Raw genomic sequence first — 18139 nt, 5'->3', positions numbered from 1 at the left:
AAGAATGATATCTGGTTCATTCTTCCTTCGATATCTGATTAAGCCCTCTAAAACAGAGGTGATCGCTGAGGATAGTCGGTCTCCTTACATCTTTTAAGGAGGAATGTCCCCGAATTTTCTAATGTCCGGAAGACCCCTTCCTGGTGGGAGAATCTTGAGATCCCAGAGACCGGACAACTAGAATCCAGCTCTCCTACTTGGTCTGAGATTGCTTTACGGCTAAATCAGGCTGCTTTTTAAATTTTTGTTAAAATCGTGGGCCCCAAACAACTCTGTACAAACTGCGCTGTGAGGCGGATTGACGTCTAACGGAAAATTTCCTCAGACGCGAAGCTTGACCAGTAAACATCGGACAACGTTAACCATTCTACTTTTCCGGCTCTCGTTTAGAGATTCGGCTACGCGCTTCCCAAGGACCTTTCCAGTCAGAAACCCAAAGGAGACTTGCCCGACCGCCTGCTCTCGCGTGCGCAAGCGCAGTACGTTCTGACTCAGGCACGTCTCGGCAGCCTTTCTGGTCCACGCTGGGGTCCTTTCTCTCTCCCAGTCGCTTGGGCCCTTCACATTTCGGTCTCCCAGGCTATGTCGCTTCCCGCGGCTCGGGGGCTGCTGATTGCAGCCCAGCGGCTGCTGCCCCAGCTGGGAGCCGGCACTCCCAGCCTGGAGCGCAGTCTTAGCCTCTCTCACAGCCGGGTATGGGGTCCGAGGGCCTGCCCTGGAGGCGGCAGGGGAGGGCGGAGGGTTCTCCGGCGAGCCACGGGCTCTGGTCTTCGGGAGGGCCTGTTGATTGATTGACAAATCGAGGTCCCCGGGGAGAGTGGGCTGAGGGGTTCCCGCTGGGCCCGACGGGGCAAACTGACCCCTCCTCTGTATTCGTGTCGGACTAGAATACAGTGATCGTGGAGCGCTGGTGGAAGGTGCCCCTGGCAGCCGAGGGCCGGAAGCCGCAACTGCGCCGGCGACACCGAGTCTACCGGTTGGTGGAGGACACTCAGCACAAACCGCAGGGTACGATGGAGCTCATCCTCACGAAGACAGTGGAAAGTAAGTGGCCCAGGCTGGGGAGGGGGGCCGGGGGAGTTATTCCTTCCTGAGCAACGCCACCTGCCCACCAACCAGGTCTGCCCAGGGAGGCTTCAGCCTTCCCCGGCCTCAGGGCTCACCACTGACCAGCCATCCAGGCTCGAATCCTTAGGTCATGAGGTACACAAGGACATTTATGTGGTATTTCTAAATAAAACCAAAGATTTCCCTTAGGCCACAGCTTCTGACGTCTGCTTTTTACCTTTCACACACCTCACAAGAAGCAAATTTGAGTTTTCTCTGTGCCCTCAACTCTGATAAATTGAAGGGGGAAAGTTAATTCCTGAAGTCTTTTAGAATCCTCAGGTGAACAGGACTGGTTAATGGGGTAGAGGTAGGTTGAAGAGAGCAGTATTATCTTCTTCCTGGCATTGTCCTATACACTCACTCCCTCAAGGTTATCCCATTCCTTAAAATAAAATGTGGTTGTATCCAGTTGTTGTAGAGGCAGCTGTGGCTCTGGAGTTGTTAGGCCTGAGTTCAAATCTAGTCTTGGATATGGCCTATCTGTGTGACTCTGGACAAGTCACTTTTACAGATCCCCTGGCAAGGGTCAACTGGAGAAGAAAATGGCAAACCATTTCAATATCCTTTCCAAGAAAACCCCATAGTCATATAGCCATAGCCCATGGGGTCATGAAGAGGCAGACATGACTGAATAACAACAGTATCCGTTGTTTACCTGAGCTTGAAATTGGGGTTCCAGGACAAATATCCCACAGAACCTCCATTAGAGATTCTATGGATAAGGCACTGAAGTTTTACTATCCTTAGCCAAGATTTTCTTCCAACTTAATAGTTGTTTTTAGTGGTTATAAATTTCTGACTTCACTCAGAATCGCCTCTGGATTTTCCTTTTATGTGACCCACATGAACTTTTTTAAAACTTTGAAAATAGCACGAGAGATATCTGTAAGAAAGTAAAATCAGCTGGTGAAGAGGCAGAGATTTTTTTGCCTTGGGCATACCCCAACAGACCCAAAAAAATCTTTGTTCTTTTATAGCAATTCCCAAAGTGGGCACCACCACCCCCTGGTGGGTGCTGCAGCCATCCAGGGGTGCGGTGATGGCCACAGGTGCATTTAGGGGCGCTGAGTAACTGTAAGGGTGCAGTGAGAGTATGTGACAGGGGGCACTAAGTAATATTTTTTTCTGGAAAGGGGGTGGTAGGCCAAAAAAGTTTGGGAACCACTGCTTTATAGCTTTTTTTCTATGTGATAACCCTTCTCATGAGTGAAGATATCACATCTACTCCTAAGTTTCTCTAGTTTAAACACCCCACTCCTTTAACTGGCCCTTGTTTGGTAGGACCCCCAGGCCTTTTACATTTTAGTCCTCCATCTCTGTAGTCTGTACTCATATTAGTGATCAGTGTCCTTCCTACAATATTGTTCCCACATCTGAACAAATTTATCTAAATATGGTTTCACCAGCTAGACTATAAACTCCTGTGTTCTGGCTTCCCTTAATGCAACCAAAAATCATGTTTTCTTTTTAGCTATCATATTGTTGAGCTTGTAACCCCATGAAAACCCCCATACTTTCCAGTTAAACTATCTTTTGGTTACCTTAAACTGAATGTCCCTTAGACCTCGAAAACTTAGCACATCCAAACTCACTTTTTTCCCCACAAACCCTTCTTGTGAACTTTCCTGTTACTATCAAAGGCATCACCATCCTTCCAGTCACCCAGACTTGAGACACTGTCATCTTCGATTCTCCTTACTCACCCCACATATCCAACACATTGCCTAATTCTGGGCATTTTTGCCCTCACATCATCTCTCTTATACATCTTTTCACTCCATGCTTAATAGCCATCACCTTAGTTCTGCCCTTACTACCTTTCACCTGTCCTACTGCTTTCTTCATAACCTGACCCCTTCCTGCCTTTCCATTTCTAACCTATACTTCCCCCTCCCCCTCACCATGCAGACCAGATACATTGACTTTTTCTTCTCTCACACATTACTCCATCTCTCCATCTCTGCCTTTGCACCCAGTGTCCCTCTCATGTATAGAAATGTCTTCCCTTCTTAATGTTGCCTCTTAGTTTCCCACACTTTCCTCAAGACTCAGGTCAAATCTTACCTACAAGAGGCCTTTCCTGGTCTCCTCAGCTATTAATGACTTCCCTTGTAAGGTTACTTTTCATTGGATCTGTTGATATCTTACATGTATCTAGTTCTTTACATGCTCTCTCCTCTATTAGAATAGGAGCTTCTTAAAGACGGTTCATTTTGCCTTTCCCTATATCCCCAGTTTGAATCTTATTAGATCGGAGGGTCCTTGAGAACAAGTTCTACATTATATCTATCTTTTTATTCTTAATCAGTACCTATCATGATAACTTATAGTAGGTTTGTAGCATTGAATTAAATTGAGTATAAAAATAGAGCACAGAAATGCTAAACAAAGGCTTGTAGATTAGTCATCCTCTATCTCAAAGCTGATTTTTTAACCCAACTGTAGGATTTACATTTAATGCTTGTTTATTAGTTTCATTTCCGTCAAATTTAATTATATTCTTTTTTGGTTACATATTTATTTTTGTCTTCATATCTATAGATGTTTCTTCCAGAATAACAAGCTTCTTGAGGGCAAGAACCATTTCGTTGTTGTCTTTCATGCCAAAGGCCTAGCATAGGTACATAGTAGACACTTAATAAATGATCACTGATTATGTTGTGAAAGGTTTGTTCTCTCTTGGTCCCCAAGCTTGGAATTAGAAGTTAGGCTTATTAGGCTCAGTGGAAAGGAAAACTATTAATGAGCCAATCAGAGATGGCCCAAGCTGCCTCAGGAGATGTGGGCATGGGTTTCTCTCTACTTGAGAAGGTGGGTTGATTACATGTTGGTTCTATGGAGAAGATGAAAGTCAGGTATCTGTTGAACTAGGTGGGTAACCTTTAAAGTTCTTCCTTCTATATCTGAATTTCTGCAATTCTTTTATTTACTCTGAACAAGGTGTTTAACATTTTTTAGCTTTGCAGGATTATATTTTTAGAACTAAAAGGGATTTCAGAGGTCAGTTTCCTTAACTGCAAAATTGAGGTGTTAATATACCTCTATTTCACTGGGCTACTGGGAAGAAAAAAGCTTTGAAAACTCTTTTCCTGGGGCAGCTAAGTGGCTCAATGAATTGAGAGCTAGACCTAGTGTCTAGATATTATCCCCACTTTATACATGAGGAAACTAAGGCTCTCAGAGAGATTAAATGACTTGCCCAAGGCTACTAACACATATTTTTTAAGTAGCAAAGCTGAGACTCACACTCGGGACTTCCCAATTCCAAATCCAGTAATCTTAGAAAAATAGAAATATCTGAATTTTTCAATAGGGAGACACCTGTGTAGAGAACATCACATTGAAAAGTATTCATAATGAAGCCAAATGATACACTCAGTCAACCTATGCTTATATTTTCCCGCTTCTGAGATCAGCTTCAAATTAAAGAAATTTCTTTAGTTCTCTTTTCTTTTTTTTGAGTTATGATATATTTAGTGTTTATGTTGTTCCCTTTGGCAGACCTTGGAATCAGAGGTGACACTGTCACAGTGAAGAAGTCACTGGGCCGGAATAAACTGCTTCCTCAGGGTCTTGCTGTGTACCCATCTCCAGAGAACAAGAAGATATTTGAGGCAGAGAACCTGGTGAGTCCTACCAGGCTGATGCAGGGGCAAGGGAAGCAGAGGTTAGAGAAAACCCTTAGGATCTTTCTGGAAGGAGAATAGTTGCCTCATTCACTTTTGAGAGTCATTTTGAAAACTTAGAACTGAAAGAAAGAAAGGAGTTCTGGAAGTTCAAACCGTATTGCCACTTCAAGTAAGAGGAAAATATTTACTACTATACTCTTTTCTTTTCCCCCCTCTCCATGGGTCTTTGTCTCATCTAGTTGCGGCAGGAAGGGAAGCTGGAGAAGCTCCAGACCAAGACTGGTGTGATGGTAAGTAGGGATCCATCAGTTGGCATTCACCCCAAGTCCTAATAATCACGAACTAGAAGGAGTGATATGTAGTTGGGGACTTGGGCAGTGTGAGAAATGGAGTAGAAACAGAAAGAGGTAGCAGCAACCCAGTTTGTAGATCTACCATCAAGGTGTCATTGATTAAATAATAGTGTTAGCTAGATCCTTTGGAGAAAGATGAGAAAACAGAAGTTAGTCATTGTTCTCAAGGAGCTATTTTTATTATAAGTAGCATTTTTAGTGCCCATTTTTGGTGAGGTACTATGCTTTGTGTTCTACAATTATCTTGTTTGATCCTCACAACAGTCTTGGGAAGTATAAAACAAACATGGGGCAGGTGGTATATCCCAAAAAGCCATTAATGATAAGTGCATTAAGTATAAACCAAAATACATAGTAATGCAGATCAAAGAATATTGTGGAAGACCAGAGAAGATGGAGGTCACTGTGGATTTGGGGAGATCAGGGAAAGTTAATTTCATGAGGTGATGAAATTTGCTTTGGAGAAGTTGGACAGACAAGAGGGTAAAGAAAATGATGAGCAAGTGTAAAGCAGGTGGACTCATGAGTAGAATCAAATATATTTTTTAATTAAGCATTTATTTAAATTTTATTGAGATTTATCAAGTGCCTAATATATGTGAGGGATCATGCTAAATAGCTTTAAATGCTGAACAGTAGAGTTTTCATTTGATACTGAGATAAAAGTATTTGAATTTGTGCTGTCAGTTGGAATAACCCCATTGATTCCAGTCTTGTTTGTATTGGGAATGTATGTGTACCTTTTTTTAAATAGGCCTATTCCTTTTATTTTGTTTTTACTTATAGAAATCATTTTCAACACTTGTTTTCTGAAAACCAAACCTATTTGTAGGAGACTTGTGAGAAATAAGCAGATGGTAGAGCTAGATTATGAAGGACCTTGAATTTCAAGCCAAGGAATTTGAACTTTATCCAGGAAGGATGTATTCCTAGGTATAGAGTAGCTTTCCCATGTAATAGTAATGTTAAGCCATTCCTTCTGTCATGTCAGAAAAGCTGAATTAGTCTTAGGATCATCAGTTTAAGACACCTTTCTAACTTGTTTATCCTCTCTTGGCTGAGACACATAAATTGTACTTCCTCCCTAAATTATTTAATCCAGGACTCCCTGCTGTGACTACCACTTTTCTAAACCCATTCCTAACCTATCCACTGCCTCTCAGACAGTGAAATTCCTGAAAAAATGCCACCTGGAAGTAGGAATGAAGAATAATGTCAAGTGGGAGCTGAATCCTGAAATCGTTTGCCGCCAGTTCCTCAGAAATGTGAGTATTTTATCCCATTTGTTGGGAAGCCTTCATGGTAGACCTTTGTGTAAATGGAATTAACTCGCCCTCATTCGTTCTTTAGACTTTAGCCGCCCGGAATAATGTCACCCCACCCAACTTAGAATTAAGTGGGGAGGGGGAGGTCTGTGACCCACATGGGATAGTAAGTGCCAAATCAAAAACAAATGACTGCCCCCTGGGCAGTCTGAAACAGTGTTGAGGCTGCCATTTGTCTACGTAAAACTGGAGGTGGACGCAGGAAGTGACAAAAACTGCTATATTTTAAATATGATGGTAACTTTCTGTGAGGGGCCTTCTGAACTTGGCATTGGAGGAGCTGGGGTGAGACCTCAGACTGCTTCCCCTTGAATTGTCACGTGGGTAAGTTAGGCTGACTCTCTTTCCATTTTTCCCCTTGGCATCTCTGGAGGCCCTAGCCTTAAGAGGCCTCTTATCTTGGAGGAGGCCTTGTGGCTAGAAGCCTCAAGCCTAGAAGTTAATTGTTTAATTAACCTCTGTGCCACCTCTGCTGGGGCCTCTGAAGCCCTCCCTGGTTCGGGCCTCCAGTCCAGGCCAGAGTTTCTCTCATTTTCCCTACCTTCAACCTTCCTAATTTTAAATAAACCACCATAAAAGTCATCCTGACTTGGGTCTGTTATTTTGGAATTGAGTAATTGATTCCTGGCAACCAAACTTTAAATATCCAGTCCAACTCATAATCTTTCCCATTTTCCCCTTTTATACCTTTGCACCAGAGGAAGAAGTGGGCAAGCTGTTATTCAAATAAAGATGAGGGAAAGGGTGGTATATATATTTAGCATTCCTTAGGTTCTAGACCTCAGAATTGGCACTAGTCAGGTTTGGAGGTACAGAGGGCAGAACAGGTTTTCATTCATTCATTTCCTAGATAAGAGAGAAAAATGAGAAAACAGTGGCACACTCATCAGGTTCATTGTTAACAAATGAAGCAAAGATGTCGAGTGAGAAAAAGAATTAGCCTTGGAATCAGGAGACCTGGGTTTGAGTCCCACTGTTAACTGCCTGTATAAGCGAAGCAGGCATTTGGAAATGATATTCCATAGTATAACATCATGTAATTGCCTGAAAGATGGAGAAGATGCAAGATTTCCCCAATCTATTTACTTTGGGCTGATTATTAAAAAGAACAAAAAACATTGGATTTGGTTGTGCCGAATGCTGCACAAAAGGCCCTTCCCTCCACAGTTCATAAGTACTGAAAAAACAGCACTGGTTAGAGCCTACCCTCATTTTTCATACAAGTTAGGATTAATGGAGAGTGACTTTGATTTCAGTCACTGTAGGAAACAAGCTGCTGTTATGGTCTGTTATTATGATCTGTTATATATTAAAGTGCTGAGACATACAGTGCTTTGGACATGGAACCAAAGGACCTAGAATCAAACCTTGGGTCTCCAGGTGGCCTCTGGCAAATTACTTGCCCTGCCTCAGACTGTTTCCTTATTGTAAAATGAAGATGTTGGACCTCTTAAGATCCTTTCTATCTGAATCTAAGATTGAAATGGTATTTTTGCTTCTGTTTCTTTGCTTTTCTCTTTTGGGGAAATTGAAACTATAGCAATATTAGCTTTTATCAAATCTTTGCACAAGAGTGGAAGACTGAACAAGACTGAAATATTTTAGAACTCATTTTGTGAGGGTTTTTTCTAACGGCAGTCTTCTGATGGGCTTTATGTATACCATAACATTAGCAATGAGACTGGATGTTGTCCTGCAGCTTGGAGTGGTGGTATCCCCACATGCCTTAAAGCTACCTGAAGAACCAATCACAAGGTGGGGCGAGTACTGGTGTGAAGTGACGGTGAGTTCCGCCTTGTTTGAATTCTTTTTCTTATTTTAATTGAAATCCAAATCGAAGAGTTATTGCTAAATGGTATGTTGGAATGGTGTCATTTCCAATCCCTGGATGCCCTGTCTTATTTGTCTGTAGGTGAATGGGCTTGACACCGTGAGGGTCCCTATGTCTGTGGTGAATTTTGAGAAGCCCAAGACCAAGAGATACAAGCATTGGTTAGCCAAGCAAGCTGCCAAGTAAATGATCCCTACAAGCTCCCTGACTCCCTGAACTATTCTCTCCACCTAAGGCAACCAGCTAACCTTGGGCCTCCTGCTCTGGAATTAGTGGAATGAATATAGATCGACACTTGATCTTGCTTCCCCTATTGTGACCTTCATTTGGGGTCTTAAGGGTCTCAGGGCATCAGAGAGAATGCTACATCACTGTCCCCTGTGTTTGCTAATAGTATGATGGACACTGCCAGTACCCGTCCACTTTCCACCCACTGTCCTTACTGCAGACCTAGTTAGGAAGCACTGCACCGGAGTCAGTGATAGTTTTCTCAGACCCAGCTTTGTCACAAGAGATTTTTTTGTCATGGGGTATCTTTCAAACTGGAGTCAGACTGAGCCCATCTGAATGAAATAAATGGAAGTCCTAACTAGCTTCCCTGGGATCTGTCAATTCATTGTGGGCCATGCCAACCATCTGCATCATGAGCATCAATAAAAAGATTGTACTATGTGCCCTCTGTAGGTGTGATTACTTGGGGATGGGACATGGAAATAAGAATACTTGAGCCAGATTCTCAAGGTACTAAATTTTGACTCTAGATAGTGAAGGAAAAAGCAAATGAGGCTATTCCCATATATTGCAGCTCTCCATGGGCAAGTTGTTCTTGGCCAATCTGATGAAAGGAATAGTTAACTTCTCCATTTCGTTTTCTGGTAATAGCAATGAGTCTGAGGTTTAAAAAAATCCTATAGATAAGCTTAGTGTCAGGCAAAGGTACTATTACTTACGTATATAACTTCATCTGTAACTACAAAAAAATCTGCATCTGCCTGAAGACAGAAGTTTTATGGCAGTTGTTAGAATAAAAAGAGTAAAGGTTTAGAAAGGAAGGGCTGCCTTTACTCTAGTACTTAAAATGTATAGGAACTGGTGGCTAGGAGATTCTGGAATAGGGGCCAAAAGAGTCATTAACTCACTTTTAATGGAAGTTAAGGGGAGGAGATGATCCTGCGTGAGCATAGGGCCCATTAGCAAGAGAAAGGCTATCCATTAAGACTGATGGATTATGCCAAGGTCATTTTTAAGTGCATTGTGAGGTAGCCCAGTTTGGAAAAGGAAGAAATCATTTAATCCTACTCCCGTCATTATCTGATACTTCACAGTGGTCCTCTCTATCTATAAATCTGTGATACTGTGGCATGGTTGTTTTTAAGAATTGGGAGGCTATCACGTGGGAGAATAATTATCCTGGTTCCAGAATGGATTTCAGGGGCAGAACTAGAAATATGGAGCTGAAACTTCAGAAAGATTCTGTTAGGGAAAACTTCAGTTGATTAGAACTCTCTGAAGTGGTGCAGGATACACCATCAAATCTGAGAGATCTTTGAGCAAAAGCAGAATGACTACTTGTTAAGGATAGATGGCCTGCCCAAGTCCTGTCTACTCTGGATTTCTGTAATAATCAGAACTTCATTATTATCCAGAGGAATAAAAAAAAGTCACTCACACAGTCCTTCAGTCACTGGTTCTAAAGCGATCAGTTATGTCTGAGATAGGGGTAGCACAGTTCTGCCTGGATACAGCCAAGGAAGGATGGTAATTCACTACTACTAAATTCAGCTCCTCTTTATCCCGATTCCTTTCATTTGGCTACATACAGACCCAGGCCAGTAGAGAGCAGCAGGGGCTTACCCTCTCCACCCTTAATTGGTAAGATTAGGAAGTCTTTCCCATTTGTGGGAGTGAAAGGGGCAGAAAAAAGAAGCTTTAAGTGTACCCCACATTTGTAGAAGCTAATCCAGGGCCTTGGAGTATACTGATTATTCCAATGAGACTTTTCAGAAAGCCCCTGATAAATTTTCAAGGAGATAAAAGCATTTTAAAACAAAGAAACTGAAAATTTTGAATAACTGTATGGAAATTCAGGCATTTAAAGTAGAAACTAACCTCACCTCCACAGAAGTCCCCATATCTGAAGTTTTCCTCTCATAATATGAACTCTTATCACATGCTATTTAAACATATATGTACCTGGGTATTCACATAGATTCACAGATTTTGAGCCAAAAAGGACATAAGAGGTCATCTTGTCCAAGCCCTTCATTTTACAGATGAGCAAACTGAGTCCCACAAGAATGGCAGTGCCACAGTCCTCTTCTTACAAATCTGGCACCATTTGCACAATGCCACACTGCCTCATCTTTATCATTGTACTGACAAACACTACATGTCTGCCTGTCTTGGCCTCCTGACACAGTCTAAACTTAAGGGTAGGAGCCAAACAGTCTATGTGACAAGTGAGCAGCACTGGTGTGTTATTTGAAGACTGGAGCTTTGTCTCACTTCTCTAGGCATTCTGCTACTCCCCCCTACTGTGAAGAGATGCCATGGCTGTTATAGTTATGGCTGTGACATGATCAAAATGCTTGCTACCCCAAACCCAGAGGGTCATAGTTTAATTTTGGGTGGTTCTGAGTGCCCCACTTTGCTTCCTTCCATGATGATACAAGTGACAGGACCAGGAAAAAGAATAAAAGATAACACAGACATAGAATGGTATGTGACGATGGGAAAAGCTCTGAACTTCCAAGGCATTAGATCCTAGGGTGAGACCCAGCTTTACCATCTTCTGATTCCTGTGTAACTTTGACCCAAGGTTCTTCACCTCTCGGGGCTCCAGGACTCTCACATGTAAAATGTTGGACCAGGTGATCTTGAAGGGCCTCTTACATTTTTAAACCCAAGATCCTATGATTTCTAAGGTCCTTTTCATTTCAAAAATTCTTTGACTATAACCACAATTCCTACTCTAGAATGTTGCTATGGTGACACTGATGGATGATGAGGGTATGAGGTTCTATATATAATAGAGCCACTAAACATGATGAATTTGGGAAGCCGGAGTAAGACAAACAAGACTTTCCTGACTTCTTGGACTCCAAAGGTTGATCTATTTCTAATCCTAAAGTCTTAGCAGGGCTGAACCTAAGTCATCAGATAGCTTTGGTATCTGTCCTATTCCTGAAGACAGTGAGGGACAGAATGCCTGACCTCCCACTGTCTGCTGTTTTTCATGTCTTCTAATACTCAGCACTAAGAAAGTTGCTTCTTGACATCTAGCCTCACTGCCTTTTGCCCACCACTTTAGGCTACTTCCTCCTATTCTTGCCTCTTTTGAGATAAAAGAGCTGATCATCACCCCCATTAGGAGAAGATCTCCTGAGAGATAACAATAAAAAGACAAAACTGGTACACACTTGACTTGCCTTTGTTCCATGTCCCTATAAATCCCAGCCCCTTTTTATTTTTGCACCCACCCACCCACCCACTAAAAACATCCAGTGTATTCTGACCAAGAGTTAATCAGAATATGCAGAAGGTACAATGGTCCCAAGAATAAGGGAGTCATTTCAGATTCTGCAGTGAGATATGAATTAACCTGCTACTAAAGTCTTTTCAGTAACAGGAATAGTACAGGGGCTCAGGAGGAAGAAGACTGCAGGGAAATAAAATAGGGGAAATAAATCTTGTTTAAATGCAATGCTTTATAACATAAGAGGCAAAGTCCAGAGTAACTTAGGAACCCATGATGATGGAGCAGATTTCTTATCTTGATATGACCCTGTGAAATAGGAACAGGTTTAGGTATACCTAGCAGTGTGGATTTTGCCCATTCCTCCAAAAAAGTCGATCTTTTTAAAACATTTACTTTCTTCTCTTAGAATCAGTACTAAGACAGAGTGGTAAGGGCTAAGCAATCAGGGATAGGTGACTTGCCCAGAGACACATAGATAGAAAGGCCAAATTTGAACCCAGGTCCTCCCAGCTCCAGCCTGATTCTCTATACTGGTACACTGTACCACCTAGCTGCCCCCAAAAAAGGTCAACATTATTTCATAAATCCCCTGGACTAAAAACAAGTGCCAGCCACAATGGCAAAACTAAACTGGTGTTTGCACCAGAAAATAATCTTGTTTGCAAAGAAATGGAATTCCTGCCACTTTTTATTCTTTGTACCATGAAGAATCCTAGACCAACCCAGAAGATGGCAGTAGGAGAACTACTGCTACTGAATGAGGAGAGAAGCAACCAGAAAACCCTTTAGCTGCACCACCACCCTTTCCCCCAAGGAGGCACAAAAGTGGACAGAAGTCTATAATCAAACAGAAAATGCAAAATTCTCCAAGCTTTGATACTCAACAAAGCTATCTTTCTCTAGACCTATTATTCATGCCTTCTATTTCATCTCTCTCACTAGATTAAGAAACACTTCTTCCTTCTAACACATTTAGTGATTCCCTCTTGCTCTCTTCTATATCAATAATCTCAATAAAATGAATATCAACTACTTTAAACCTGAGTCTTCTGCCAAAATTCTTTTAGGCCCCGGACATAACAGTGCATATTTTTCAAAAAAGTAAAGAAGATTTAGTAGGTGGAGGAACTTTCAAAAGCTAGATTCTCTCACCTGTGCTTCCAATAGCAGAACATCACAATTCTGCTAACTGTTCTTTTCTTGTTCAATTAGTTGCATTTGTATCTTCTTGGGAAGTCTTGGATCTGTGAAATACTCTGAGCAAAGGGGGAAAAACATTTGAGTGGAGATGAAAAGGATTAGATGCAGACAGTTTACACTGTTAGAAGATGAGGCAGTCTAAACTCAACATCACATTTCTTAGGGAAAAGAGTTCCCTTTCCCCAAAGACCAAGCTTCCCTTGGCTCAAATATATTTGCTTATTTGCCTGCCGATGCACAGGAAACATTCTGAAGATGGATTATCTGAGTTTTTCTGCTCCCTAGCCCATTTCTGGCCCATACAATTAACAAGAGTTATTCTTGTCCAAGCTCTGCTTGCCAGCTTCTGAATCTTAGATTTCACACCCTCTCTGAGAATATCCTTTCAGAGGAGAGCCAGATCTCAGGATGACAACAAAAGAAGACTTTATACAGATAGCAGGGCATGAATCAAGCTATATCTGCTTGAATAAGTCTGAAGAGACCTACTACAAATTCTTTAGGCTAGAAGGGGACCAATGAGTTCATCTGGCCAGGAAATCCACTATCTAACCAAATACCACCAAGCTGTTAAACGCTCCGTCCCTCAAAGATTTCCAGAGATGGAGATGGTTTGACTAATGTTTAATAAGTCCCTATATTAAGTGCCAGGTTCTAAGGAAAAGAAAGAAAAAGAAGCCGCCTCTGCCTGAAAACAATATGTATCTAAAATTAAATACAAAGTAATTTCTAGGCATAGGGTATTAGCATCTGAGGTATCAGATTCAGCTTTCTGTATGATGCAGAAACTGAACTAAGGAAAACTAAAGGATTAGAAGAAGTGGGGGCAAAGTGGGAGCAAGTCTCCCAGGACCGGGAGTGGGGGGGAGGAGGGGGTCAGGGAACATGCAAAGGCATAAATAGGACCAAATAGCACCAAAGTGCAGTACTTAACAGACATCTCTCGTGAAAAGTTAATGCCTCCTTTCTCACCTGACTATATTCTAAGAAAGAAAGGGAATCACTTTCTAGGGTTCCACTAAGTAGACCCCATACTGCAGAGACTACCAGTCAGTCTAAACCAGCAATATCTTTTTTTTTTTTCCTGATTTGATCAAACACCAAAAAATAAGTCTCACCTGCTGCAAATTCTTGGATATCCACTGGCCTTTTCAAAAACATTTCTCTGGAGAATATAAAAAGGCAAAGAAAGGAAAAAAAAGGACTTAAAACAGGCATTTGTTTCATCATAAAGAGAAATCAGGTTAATCCACAGCATAACCAATGGAAGTCTTTTACTTCCAACTAGATTATAACCTAATCAGTCCTTGTCAGAAAAGTGTCTTCAACTTTGGGTACTAGATAGAGCCTCTAGAACAGGGGTCGGCAACGTATGGCTCTCGAGCCATATCTGGCCTCCACCTCCCGACTGGCCAGTCCTGGCAGCAACCCTTTTGGCCGTGAGAGCCAAATCATGTTTTTAAAATAAAGTACGTAGAATTACGAAGGAAACCAATCATATTGGAGTAAAGATATAATTTTTCCCCATCTGAATTCATTCTGAAAATCCATCCTCAGACCTCTTATAGCCCCTATACCCCTATTTTAAAGATAAAGAACTTATGCTCTCAAAGGAAACATATGGAACTACCCTTCACCTTATGGAATAGGCCAGATTGATTTAAAATTAATCCCATTTTCTCACTGATTGACATTATAAAATTGGAGATGTAAAAAAATCCTCCAATAGATTGGGTTGAAGTTCTCTAAGAGGGAAAGGTTGCCATGGGTTTCCACCCTGTTTTATAATGGCAACTGTGGAATACATGTGGTGCTATATCAGCTGAGAGTTCCAACAGTTCATTTTTCTTTTGTATTATTTTCCCAGTTGTTAGACTTACCCTCAATCATGAACCACACACCTGTTCTCAGACCTTGACTACTGTATAAGTGGGAATGAACTACATTCCCCAGAACTCCTTTTAATTGCTCCACCATTTTGTGTAATCACATTTCTCTCTCTTCCTCCCCACCGAGGCCAGGTTAGCACCTTATCTACTCTAGCTTTTTTACTTTAGTCATTATTAATAAAATTTATAAAATATAATACTTAGTTATTGTATATTAATTTTAATCAACACTACAGTAATGCACTTTTTTTTTTAAATTTTAAACCCTTAACTTCTGTGTATTGACTTATAGGTGAAAGACTGGTAAGGGTAGGCAACGGGGGTCAAGTGACTTGCCCAGGGTCACACAGCTGGGAAGTGTCCGAGGCTGGATTTGAACCTAGGACCTCCTGTCTCTAGGCCCAGCTCTCAATCCACTGAGCTACCCAGCTGCCCAGTAATGCACTTTTATGTCTGGGGACTCCCTAACTCCATAGCCCTATGAATTCTGCTTCCTCTTTCCTTTTGGCTAATAAGAGACAGAACACTACCATCTGACACATTGTGTACCTCATATTAAACCAGAAGTTTTAAGTTCCATAAAATAAGTTAATTCCCTCCTTTTATCTCTAAGTTTGAAATTCTGTCTACTGTATTTATATGCATATGCATATGTTTTACATATATGCCAATACATACTAGAGGGCTGACTGAATAAAATAGTAAGTAAAACAGCAGGATTTGAAAGATCCAAGTAGGAAGACATTTCCCCAGCATAGACCACGGTGACTTCATGACTTGGGTCAATCCTGGAGCTAAATACTACAAAATCAAACCCTGCAAAGTGTGTGCTCTCTCTCAGCAGGGCTATCTGAAGCATCCAAAAAAATGAAAAGCTGAATGTTTCAGTCTGTTGCCACCCAGCCATAAAGACAAAACAAATAAACCCTAAATATGCCCTTTCCTTCTTCTCTTACTGCCTAGTAAAATAGTAAAAACCACAGAGGAAAGCAGATTGGGAATGGAATGGGTCAAAAAGAATGTAGTTGGGAGAACTTTGAGGGAGCAAATTGGAATCATCTAGTGACAAAAATTTTGCTCCATGGCAACTACCATCACTACTTCTCAGGGCCAACTGGGCAGACATGTATGAATCCTGTTATCTTTAATGTAATTATAGATACAGCCAATTCTCAATGATCCAAGCTCCTCCTGGAAATTCTTCAAGCCAAGTAGAACCTCAGTTGACATGCAATTACTATTACATCACCTTTCCCATTCCCCCCACATAGTCTAACTGTTGAAGATCTGGATTATCAATGTTGATTTAATTCAGGTATTTAATAGAGGTCTCCACTCTCTTTGGGGATCACGGTTGACTTTAATTGCATTATTACAAAGCCAACCTTTTTTTACTCATAACTGATAATGGTGGTTGGTGGTGGTGGGAGCAGTGAACAGATAATATAGACAGTGACTCCACAAACCCCTCTGGCCTACAACTGCGACCTTTTCTTGGATTAAAAAAAAAGAATACGATTTACAGAGTAACATCGTTAGATTTGAATGTTTCTCTTTACCCCTTCAGGGCCCCAAATAATTAAGAAAATGGTTGAAAGGAAGGAATCAATGTAAAGAAAGGGAGGCGAAGGGGCTTAGGGAAGAGAACCCGATTTCAGTTTTCAGGCAAAAATGGAAAAAAGCCCTTGCCCCCTCCCTCCTCATTCACTCATTCCCATCCATCATCTTGTGCATCAGACCCAAGTGGCCACATTCAGTGTCTTCATTTTGCTCTTCACCACCAGGAGGGTTTGCTATCCCGCTCCTTCTCTGTGGCAGTTCGGGCCCTAACAGGCAAACGCCAGGTGGAAAGGTCTAATGGGAGTCGGGAATGGGTGATCGATCCATCTCGAAGCAGTGTGAGGCCTGGTCCCACAGTCAGCGATGTAGCCATGCTGGCTCCGGACATCACCAGAATCGTAGGAAAGTTGTCTCTAATTGTCTGAAGAAATTAACTTGGCTCCCGCGGCTGCAGAGCCAGGGGCGGACCGTGGGGGAGCGAGGGGGAGAGAAGGAGCTCCCGGGACCGCCCATGCCCGTCCGCCCCCCTCCCCCTTCCCGAGCACCGGAGCGCCTGAAGCCCAGCCATCGTGGGCCTCGCGGGGTCTTGAGGCCGGGTCACCTACCTGAAGAAGCCGCTCAGGAGCAGCCCCACCTCCTTGTGCGAGCGCAGGTACTTCTCGTCAGCGATGCGCGTGTTGATCTGGTCAGGAAAGGAGATCGATGGGACACTTGGGGACCCCCCCTGCTGGGAGCCCCGGCTGAGGGGTTGGGGGGAAGAGGGAGAGAGGAGGGCCGGCCCCGCCCCTCGACTAAGATCGGGCACCTTGCGGGGGGGGGTGGGGCAAGGGAGGAGCTCTGGCCCCGCCCCCCGGACCGAACCCGGGCACCTGACGCGCGTGGCGGAGGGAGAAAGGAGGAGCTCTGACCCCGACCCCGGACCAAACCTGGGCACCCGACACGCTTGGGGATGGAGGGGAGGGAGGAACTCTGGTCCTGCCCCCGCCCCTTGACCGACTCCAGGCCACCTGCGCGGGGGGGGGAGGGGAAGGGAGAGGAGCTCTGGCTCTGGCTCTGTCTCCACCCTCGACCAAATGCTGCTCTTCCAACGGAGAGGGGCTAGGAGAGGAGCCGTGGCCCCGCCTCCCACCCTCCTCTGAACCCCACAGACACAGTGTCCGCGTTACTTCCCTTACCCCCCTCTCTACGCTGGGACTGCGCCCACCTTGAAATCCCTCAGCTTCGTGAGCTGTTCTTGGCTCAGCGCTCCTGGGTCGGGACCCTCTAGCCCGGAGTACAGGGAAGCCATCTTGTCGCGGTTGCCATGACGACGCCCGTGAGGCCCCGCCCCCTCCTGGAGCTCTCCGGGGGCGGGGCTCCGAGGGGCGGAGGCGGAGGGGAGTACCTTGAGGCGGGGAAGCTCGTGGCTGGTCCCCGGGCTCGCGGGTGTGGAGAAGGGCGGGTGCTCGGAGGCCGCCGGGTCCGACATCGTCACGTGACAGATGAGGGCGCGGAGGCCCCGAGAGGTAAGTGGCGGCTCCGAGTGTTAAGCGAGAGCTCCCCACTGGTGGCCGGTAGGATTCGAATGTAAGACCTCTGACTCCAGACCCAGCGTCCTCCCAACTCCTCCCCGCCAACCCGTGGCACCGCTTTTAGGGGCCTCTGGGCCCGTTACCCCTACCGAGCTGGAGGAGATGCTGTACTGGGAGGAGAGCTCTGACTCTGGAAGCAGAGGACCTGCGTTCGAATTCAGCCGCTGACCCCCACCATTTGCGGTCCTGAAAA

At 43.6% G+C, this 18139-nt stretch overlaps 2 protein-coding genes across 3 annotated transcripts; one reads left to right on the top strand and one right to left on the bottom strand.

Moving 5' to 3' along the window:
* The first annotated feature begins 530 nt into the window (after positions 1-530).
* On the top strand, positions 531-8920 carry MRPL9 (mitochondrial ribosomal protein L9). The gene is made up of 7 exons (XM_044676170.1): positions 531-693; positions 888-1044; positions 4612-4736; positions 4979-5029; positions 6256-6357; positions 8117-8200; positions 8330-8920. The coding sequence occupies exons 1-7, from the start codon at positions 583-585 to the stop codon at positions 8432-8434; spliced, it is 735 nt and encodes a 244-aa protein (XP_044532105.1). The 5' UTR covers positions 531-582; the 3' UTR covers positions 8435-8920.
* On the bottom strand, positions 7082-17843 carry RIIAD1 (regulatory subunit of type II PKA R-subunit domain containing 1). Of its 2 annotated transcripts, none has more exons than XM_044676172.1 (5): positions 17580-17843; positions 16981-17057; positions 14045-14091; positions 12879-12982; positions 7082-7263 (listed from the first exon to the last, which is right to left on the bottom strand). In XM_044676172.1, the coding sequence occupies exons 1-4, from the start codon at positions 17841-17843 to the stop codon at positions 12912-12914; spliced, it is 459 nt and encodes a 152-aa protein (XP_044532107.1). In that variant the 3' UTR covers positions 7082-7263; positions 12879-12911. The 2 variants fall into 2 exon arrangements, with proteins under 2 accessions (XP_044532107.1, XP_044532106.1); XM_044676171.1 differs by lacking the exon at positions 7082-7263 and adding an exon at positions 11938-12032.
* Between the last annotated feature and the right edge of the window lie 296 nt (positions 17844-18139).

The sequence above is a fragment of the Gracilinanus agilis genome, chromosome 4 (genome assembly GCF_016433145.1).
Source record: "Gracilinanus agilis isolate LMUSP501 chromosome 4, AgileGrace, whole genome shotgun sequence".
NCBI classification, from domain to species: domain Eukaryota; kingdom Metazoa; phylum Chordata; class Mammalia; order Didelphimorphia; family Didelphidae; genus Gracilinanus; species Gracilinanus agilis.
This window is presented reverse-complemented; position numbering and strand designations above follow the sequence as displayed.